Source organism: Poecilia reticulata, linkage group LG3, assembly GCF_000633615.1.
Source record: "Poecilia reticulata strain Guanapo linkage group LG3, Guppy_female_1.0+MT, whole genome shotgun sequence".
Classification (NCBI taxonomy): Eukaryota; Metazoa; Chordata; class Actinopteri; order Cyprinodontiformes; family Poeciliidae; genus Poecilia; species Poecilia reticulata.
The window spans coordinates 20879952-20889805 of record NC_024333.1 but is presented as its reverse complement, the minus strand read 5'-3'; the positions used below and the strand labels follow the sequence as shown (position 1 = coordinate 20889805).

The 9854-nt window shown below is 36.9% G+C and overlaps 1 protein-coding gene across 1 annotated transcript in view; it reads left to right on the top strand.

Annotated features, from left to right (window-relative positions):
• Positions 1-6929: 6929 nt before the first annotated feature.
• The window catches only part of LOC103462590 (tropomyosin alpha-1 chain-like), a 10401-nt gene continuing 7476 nt past the window's right edge, over positions 6930-9854 (top strand). The window contains exons 1-3 of the mRNA XM_008405479.2: positions 6930-7176; positions 7497-7622; positions 8237-8244. Coding sequence (XP_008403701.1) covers positions 7063-7176; positions 7497-7622; positions 8237-8244 — 248 coding nt within the window. The 5' untranslated portion in view covers positions 6930-7062. The remainder of the gene's footprint in view (positions 7177-7496; positions 7623-8236; positions 8245-9854) is intronic.

The following is a 9854-nucleotide window of genomic DNA, read 5'->3' as shown; positions in this document are numbered from 1 at the left end:
CTGCGGCACGTCTCCGCTTTAATTCAGTGGTCAGTAACCATAATGTGAAGTAAGATGATACAGTCGTATACATATTTTTCTTCTTCCATTCTTCTTCCTGAGATTTCTCATCTCTTTAGGCAAAAACCTATGAAGATGCAACACATTTTACTGATTTCTCAAAGACACTATGAATATGTTTCGTTATGTGTGACCACTGCGTTGCAATGTGAATGTTTTTTTGGGGTTTTTTTCTTCTAAACAGGAAAACATGTTACCACAGAGATTATTTATTACGGTAGGGTAATTTTAGCTGGGAGGGGTCTATTTTCAGGGTCAGATATGGTCTGAGTTTAWAGCAACCAACAGCAGAGGATTGTGTAGCTTCCAAGCAGGGTGTCTGATATTTTCCCAAACCATAAAACATGTTTGKTTTTTTGTTGTTGTTTTTTTTAAATTGCTCTCATTCTGGGCGATGAAAGTATGAACAATGCAATAACATAACAGGTGCTTTAGGGGGCAGCATTGGTTACGTTCATGCTGTGCAGAAAGTGAAACGTGTTTGTTTGTTTGTTTAAGTAAATAAATATTTCAATGATCGTTGTAACCTGGCAGTTGCACAAAGAAGATTGAGTATACATTTATGAAAAACGTATCTTAACACATTGATTTGTTTTGGAGAGTACAGTAGCCGTCTCTTCTAGAGTTACTTAATGACAGTTTCTAAAGCAATATCTTCACTGCCTGGCATTTCTTTCGGTCAAATTCAGCGACAAAAATTGTTGCGATCGGATTAATCTCTTAAACGTTTGACTGCTGAGAGGAAGTAAAAGTGAAGCAAGTGCAAAGATAATCACAAAGTTTTGTCTTGTTTTTTTGTTTGTTGCTGCGCCGCAACTTTGATCAACAAGCAGAACGAGCTTTTGTTTACAGCGTTTGATTGTGATGTCAYCAAACCTTTCCCTCGTCTTATTCTTGAGGCCACCATTCAGTTAGATGTTACACTGCACTGTAAGTTTAGGTCCCAGGTGAGTAAATCACACCTCCACATAGCAACACTGTATCCTGCAGCATGTAAGCAATGCGTTTTTCTAAGTTGACTTTTGTTTCAGTTGATTTCTGGCATTGTGACCTGTGTGTGTGTGTGTGCGTGTGTGTGGACATTTTGAAAGAGAAGGGGAGCATCCACTGCTTATCAGTACAGTCTGTAGTGTTATTATTATTAGTGCCTTAGTCGTTTTACTCATACAGCGTCTGTTGCTGCAGCGATAGCTTCACGTAGAAGACACGTTTTTGCTCGGAAACGTCGGTTCCTGTCTGTGGTATTTTAACATGCTGTTCCTTTAAGTGCTGAAACAACTGCGCCTCCTTTATCTCCTCTCTGCCACATGTAAAGCCTTTTCTGGGGTGGGTTGACAAATGGACTGTCTGAAATGTGTTTGAAGTTTAAAATGTATTATATTACATATATGAATACATTTTTGTACTGAATTTTATGGGCATGTAACCACAGTGCTTCTGAACAAAAACACCCACCAGAGACAGACGTGTTTCAACCCAACTGCTTTGTGTGTAATGAAGTCCCCGACATTTTACGGATGAGTTTTTTTTTGTTGTTTTTTTTCTTGTGCTTTTAAGATACTTCAAAAGATAAATGTGATGGGAACATTTCAATATATCTGTCACCGTTTTATTGCYGTGTGGAGTAAGAGAAGTGTTCCCACTACCATAAAAGAAACTGAATTAAAAGGTTGCTACACTAAAAAAATGAATGATAAATTAGGATACTGAGAATATTTATCTGGCCTCAATAAAACTTATTTTTTTGTATTCACTGAAAATAAAGCATTTCAATGTAATTGATGAGTTGCGTGTATTTTTTGAGTCACTGGCATTTCTGTGGAAATGTTCTACATATGGAAGAGCCCTGGTCAATCATCTGAAGAGGATATGACACAACTAACCTACAAACACATGTCCACCGCTGTAATTATTTAATTTGTCTTGGGCTAAAGTACTTTACAGGYGAACTAAATGTGTTACTCATATGAAATCCTAATAATTGCACTTAAGTTTGTGGTTGTAATGTGATCAAAGTGGAAAAGTTCAAGAAATAAAATTTTTTGAAATGCACTTAGTGAAATTCATGCTTCCTTCCATAATAAAAATCAAGGTTTTGATTTATCAAACATATTTGATAACTTAAAACTGTTGGTTTATCAGTGTGGTTCACTGAAAAAACAGCAGTTTTATAAATGAAGTAGGTAAACAAGCTTGTAGTTCTGAAAACATTTGRGTTTTGAGCAGCATTTCTGACAATTTGCCTGGTATTTAGCAAATTCTCAAATCCTTTATTGTAAATAATTCCATGACATWAGATTCAGTCAGATTAAAACTTTAACTGTAGAAATCATTAAGACTTTTGAAGATTTGTTGTGCAATTTTATATTGGTAAAAGGTTTCACCTAAAAAGTTTATGTGACGGAGTTGGTTTCTTTTTTTAAAACCTGAAAATGTTTAAAATACTGTGCACACATTTTGTCCACATTTCAGGTTAAAAAAAATTTTAAGTTATGTGTATTTCATCTTTCTCACTAACTTATAACCCAGTTCTTCAAAGAGATTTGTATCCTGGAAAACTGTGACAGAAAGTAATGTATTWAAATATTTCCTTTAGCTGATCATTTCGCAATTTATTCTTTAAAATAAAMTGTCTCAGACACTGTATGATTTGGCATTCCCTTCTGTTCTTGTTCATTTGAGTTGATCAGGAACAAAGCCTTAATAAAATAGATCCAGAATCTCTGARCTCTCCTGGCAAACACCACGACTGTGTACTGTACAAATGACATTTTATTTTATTTGCAATCAGAGTAAGAAATAGATTTACCRATTTAAATCACAAATCTGTTTTTATGGTTTAGATTCCAGGACCATAAAGACTCAGCTGGAATTTTCTCTTGTCATTCTTCTATCCAACGTTTGCTTGTGAAATACATTTAGTACTGCTAGTTTGAACAGTTTGTTTTTTACAGATACATTTGGAATAACTTTCTACATATTTTTTTWWATTTTTTTTTATTTTTATTTTTTAAATCTCTCTCTTTCTCACTGATTATTTCTGTTTTTATTTTAATTATGTAAAGCACTTTGAAATGTCTTGCTGCTGAAATGTGCTATACAAATAAAATTTGATTGATTTGATTGATTGATCAGCTGCACTGGCTTGACTCAGGCCGAGWCAAGGTCTTCTGAGGAAAAGCAAGACAGGTCAGTTCTTCCAGGAAAACAAGGTTCCCTTTTTATTCACAAGACAAGATAGCATTTCTGAGTCAGCACAAATCTAAAGGGTATACTGAGTCCAGACTATGTGCTGAGACTCGTGCTAAATCTGTCCGGCACTAAAATCCAAGGAGGCGACGYCAATTTCAGTGGCACAGCTGCTTCCTGGGACAGAGTTCAAATCTGCTTCCATCCTCTGATATTTACATAAATCRGCTTTTTTGTTGCAATTCTGTAAATGCATGCTGAAATGACTTTCCATGCAGTTTTCTTGTGAATTTGATGAAGAAGAACTTGGCTAAATTAACGACGGCATTGAATTTAATGTTGACTGGCAGCAGATAGAAGACATCTCATCTAGTATTTTCCTGTTCTAAATCTAATTCTAATAAAAGTCAGAAGGCCGATACTGTTACTGATGAYGACAGCAGATTACATGGCGAYGCTGGTACTTTCGTGTCATKAAAACACCTGTTGTAACATGGAGGCATTATTTTCTTTTTTCCATTTTGTTACAGTTCTGAAATATTTCTAATTTTTCAGGGTGTCTCWGCTACCAACCTGATGGAAGATTRCTGACTTGTGGCATACAGAAAGTACTATCCACTTAGCTTATGCAAGCTAATAATTTAGCAAGATCTCACCTACATGTTGTAAAGAAAAGTGTTAAGGTGGAAATTTGGAAAATGAGACTGGACCTCAACTTTAATCCTCCATAAAATTTTTAATACTTCTTAAAAATTCAAAATGAAACATCCTCCAACATTATATATCAGATTAAATTATACACAGGTGGGTTTATATAGATTACTATGTAGGTGACGTCTGGATATCAGAATAAATGTGTTTGAATACAAATGTACGTATATCACACTTTTTAGATTTCAATTGCAAATTAGAAATTAGAAAACAACCCTATTGCATAAAATCCCAATAAAATATGTTGAAAGTTGTGTTTTTAATGTGATGAACTCTGAAAAGTTAAATAGAATTTTCTTTTGCAATTTATAGTTGAGATTCCAACTACTGCCTTGGCTCGGATGGTTCGATAGACAATCTAAAAATAATAATAAAAACTAGAACCTTAAAGAATGGAATAATATGTTCGAAAACACCACAAAAACAGAAAGCAATCTTGCATGATCTCAAACAATTAATGCATAACACTTGTGTCAAATTTCAAAAGCTTCAACATCTCACTTCTGATTCAAATGATTAATATGCAGTATTATTATAATTGGAAATTCAAAGAATGCTGCGGGTAGTTCAGGGTAATACATACACCGTGCATATTTGTTTTTGTCTCTAATATTTTTTTAATCATTTCAATTCACATTTTGTTCAATAAGCTGTCTTAGAAGAAGTCCAACTCCTAAACGTTTGCTAGATCCATGACCATCTATTTTGACTCAATAGCTCCTTAGTGTTATCTCTTAACCTTTAAATTCAATATTAATGAAAGTGTTTTGCTCTGAATAAAACACCCGATCTAATCAGACAAAGCCATAATTTGCTGGACAGGTACAACGTGATGATCTTTGTCTCTTCATTTATTCAGAGACTACGGGTGACACGGATTGAGGCTCTCTGATCTCTGACTATGCCTGGCATGTGTGACTGACTGCTAAGGGCTCCATAAAACACATGGCAGGATGACAACATGGTGACAGCTGACTGGCTCAAAAAAGCTTCACAGGAAAGATGTTGCACACGCCAGACCACCAAGAAATAAAATAGAGGGGTAGGACAGACGTAACCTTAAAAAGATCAGCAACTTGAGTCTTTTATTTCATCTGTTCCTCGTGCTCGAACTTAAGGTCACAAACTGACACGCAGGAATTCGCCCAGAGGATTTTCTTATGTRGCACATCATTTMTCTTTCCATCAATTAAGGCCAGTCATTCAGGTCCGGAAGAAGCTAAACAGCCCAAACAATTAAACTACCAGRTTTGACTGCAGGCATATGCTTTCCTGAAATGYTGTGTTAGTTTCACCGTGAGTGTACCAGGACACCCATCCAACTAAAAACTCATCTTTTTACAGTTGATTTTAATTGATTATATAGTCATGTTTTTAGTTTTARGTTTTTGGTTCACTGCATTTTGTGATCTATATCTYRAAAGGTGTTACATAACTAAAGTTTTACTTACTTGCTTYGTGACCCTTTGCAGACTGAWAAAAGTCAGCTACTGTTTCTCATCTGSTCTCTAATTTTTTATTTCATGTTTCAGACGGGCCAAGCACGCRTCATTTATTGATTCTGCAGCTCTGACAGAAATCCTACCTGAGTGTGGGGGTGAAATTGTAGCCTCCAAAAAATATGTCATTTGTTACTTTTAATTTCTGATTTGTTAAGAGGGCAATAACTTTTTGAAAAAAAAGTTATTGCCCTTGGCCAGGACCAGAGAGTTGGTCCTGGCCAACTCTCTGCCCTTTATAAATGAAATCCTTATTTGAATCATTTTTTTCTTTACAATTACATCCATTTGATAATCTTAAATATCTAAACCTGATGAAAGGAAGAAAAAACAGAAGAAATCTCAAATGCTTTTTTTTTTTTTTTTTTTTTTTAACAGAACTTTATGAGGCCTGGATGGTGTCCAACAGGTGGCACACACTTCATCAGATCCTAAAATATACACTCAACCAAACACATGCAGATCATAACAGCCAATGGAAGAGTAGCATCATGGGAAAGCCTGAGAGTTCATTTTTATTTACACGAACCCACAAAACTTAAGATAATACTTTTTCAGTAAAGAAATATTTCTTCCTCTCTTATTTTGCTGTAAATATGTGCAAAAGTCGAGCGACTGTAACTGACAGTGACTCTTTAATGGCCAACCATCCACTTTTCTTAACAGCTGCGACTGTGGAACAGAACTGTTGCAGTGGGKGTTGTTTAAATGCCAAAGCTTCTCTATTGTCCCCCGCAAATAGCATCGCTTTCCCTCAAGCCCATTTGTGACAGAACTCTGAGAAATCCTCAGTCCACCACAGAAGCCGGACAAGCTTARCGGTTTGGTCGTGCGGTTGATCCTCTCTGATTGCTGCCCTGGTGTTGAGCCGTGTTGYAAGGGAGCCGCTGAAATGATCAGCGGAGGACGAGCAAGCCGCGCTGGCCAACATGACACGGCTCAGAGTGAGAGGGGATTTCACAGGGGCTTATCCAATCGCCTCTGTGTGTTGTGTGTGAATAGTTGTCATGCTTGAMATGCTACTGTAATTCATCGGAACAGATCTCTGCRTGAACTAAGGAAGCAAATTTGAAATCAAGTTTCACTGTTTGATGACGTTTTTTACAGGAACAAATAAATAGCAAAGAATTAAATAAAAGTTTGTGATCAGTTTGTTTTCTTRTCTCAGTGTTTTTACTTCAGCTTTCTAAGTGATAACTGAGTGAAGATTATCTCCCAAGTAACTCCCCTTGGAGCACTACTACTTCTTGACACTCCACTTCCTCTTGGAGGGTGATGGAAATAGGAGAGGACGTCTTCCTGTGTGGCGTGGGAGTGGGAGGGTTCCTCTCTGACGCCTGCACCCCATGTTTAGTCATACAAGTGGTCAAATGTCCTGGGAGAGCGAATCGGTGTGGAGATTTGAGAAAAAACAAAGGGCCAATGTTGGCAAACAGCTGCAGCCCTTTCCAAAAGAGTAATGGGTGTCCAGTATCTGACTTACTTGACCCTSAACAGGYTCTGCGACTTCGCACTCCAGCTAGGTGTTCSGTGTGGTTCAGACGCTCCCATCTTTTCTGTTCAGGTCCACAGATTTGCAGCCAGCTCAAAACACTAAGCAGCCATGGATGCCATCAAGAAGAAGATGCAGATGCTCAAGCTTGAYAAGGAGAATGCCTTGGACAGAGCTGAGCAGGCCGAGTCAGACAAGAAAGCATCTGAGGACAGAAGCAAACAGGTGGGCGTCTGGTTTTAAACCTGTTCTTGTGTTTTTGCACACAAGATGCCTTGCACAGCTTGTCCTATTGTGCCTGTGCAGCCATGTGCTTTCATGTATAGGATCAAGACATAAGAAGTTTTTGTGTTGTAATTATTTTCTATGTTATATGATGACTTTATGCATTGAATATGTAGAGAATAGTTGTATTTTATATGTAAGAACTGAGGCTGTCATATAAAGTTAGATGACAAGGTAAAGTGTCTTGAAGACAACAAGAACAATTTCTTTGAATTTTGTGATTGCTTAAAGCMAACGTTTCTGGTTTCTCTGTGCACCAGCTTGAGGATGACCTGGTAGCACTGCAGAAGAAGCTGAAGGCCACTGAGGATGAGTTGGACAAATACTCCGAGGCCCTGAAGGATGCTCAGGAGAAACTGGAGCTCGCTGAGAAGAAAGCCACAGATGTGAGTTTGAACTGAGGGGAGAAACACTTTCAGTAAAATAACGCTGCTCCCCATACAGATTGACTCTAATGCTGAAGTACCAGAGTAATATATTACAAAATGCACCATTGGGTTGCATAGGAGGAATATAAGGGTGCAGGTAAATTTAGCCCTTGTGCTGGATATGGTAATGTCACAGTTCACAGGCTAACTGTTGTGCCATTTGGATGGATGTTATTGCCAGTGTCCAGTTTCAGTCGGGCGTTTTTACAGGCACATTTTGGACTGAAAAAAATCCTTGATATATTTGTGGTCTTTCTGGGATCGGTTGTCACACCCAGGGTCAGCCCTACTCAGCTGGATCCAAACTGTTGATTTGGTTTAATGTTTAGCCAATTAGCCTATGCCATTATTGAGTTAAAAAGCTCATAAAACAACACTTTGCTCAAAGATAAACCTTAATAACAATCAGCTTAGAATAAACTTAGGTTTATAGGTAGGTCTAAAATTGTAGACTGACCAATTAATTTACAGATAACAATKAAATATTTAACAGATGTTCTATGAAGTTTCTGTTTTCTTCTAAATAAAAAAATAACTTGATGTAGAAAAAAAATCCAGTTAATAAAAAAAAGAGCAGAAAGTATTTTGCCTGGTATTCTGGTGTCTTAGAACACTAAAATACTTTCTTTTGTAAATCAGGAAAAAAATATCCTGAAATAATTAACTCTTTTATGCATATTGCTCACTAGTGTGGACAACTATTACAAATTGTTTTTTTTTGTATGAGTGGTATACTTGCATATCAGCCACTTCATTAGTGGATTACTCTGTACTCTACACTGTAATCCACTCCATACTGTAGAGTAATCCAGAGTAATCTACAGAAGCCTATAGAGTCTAAAAACTTGCAACCTGCTGTGATTAGATTCATTCATTTTGTTCAATCTCTATGAAAACTCAGCAGGACAGTAAACGCAGTCCCTAAAAACATTGCAGAAAAAGGAAGAATTAGGAAACACGGTGACAGTGACACTGAGGGAGATCAGGATGGAGAAATAGTTGAAGAAGCTGAGGAGCRGGGATTTGCAATGTGACAGAACCAAGAAACAAAAGAAAACCCCATTTTAGAGTTTTAATTAGTTTGTGCATCTCCAAGTTAATGGACAACTCTCATTTYCTTATTGTGTTGYGCTACAAACAATAYTTTTGTTGTTTTGTTGCTGTTAAAATAACAGGGAGGGTTTCAAGAGTCAAAAGCAAAGTGCTCAATGATGGGTAAATGGAACCATAGCATACAGAGAGCCCAGGCTCAGATTAGGATTATTACTGAATTACCATCAACAATATTAGGACATGTTAAAATATGTGTTTAACAGAAATATTTTTATTATATGCCCATCTTTCACTCAGTGYACAAGACCAGCCCAAAAAGTCTATTTTGCTTATTTTCATCTGCATTCCAGAAATTAAATTTACACAGAAGATTTGACAAATGTATTGCAAACTTACACATTAAGAACTATAAGGGAAATAGCTTTATGGCTTGAAAGGTATGTTAAATACAATTGTAATTTAAAGCTAATTAGATCCCTTCTTCCTCTTATTTCTGGCCTGGTAATTGTGGTAATTTTTACAATCACTACTGGAATTTGCAGTATGCCAACACAAAAAAGAAGACAGCAAACACAACAAATACATTACAATAAAATAAATAAATAAATAAAATATGTGTCAGTGTTTATTTATTATTACAATTTTTATGCTTAGGCATAATTGACAGGAAAAATGCACAAAGGAAAAATGCACCGAAATATTTCGCAAACATTGCTGTCCTTATTTAGATGTCAAATTAATTCAATTAACAGTGCAGGAGTAAACTGTGACGTCTGCCGCTATGATCTTGATGGGACTGGCTCAATTTAAGATTCGGGGATGCAAGTCAAATTGCAACACAATTATTTGCATATAYATCTTCRCAAATCCACAACAAACGACATAAAACCACAACTAAAGACTACACAAGAACAATCCATGAGATTTATTTTCTTTATTCGGTGGACACATTTTATGGTTTGCGGGTRAAATGAGTTACTTCCGGGGCTGGTGGCACGTCCCGATCCTCATCAGTGGTTGATTAAAGGCGGTGGGGGCAGGGATCAAACGCGAAGCATCCCCAACGGCGGGCGAGGCAGCCAGCGCACAGCCGGGAGAAAACTAGCTTAGCTGGGGCAAAATTAAACGACAAAGCGA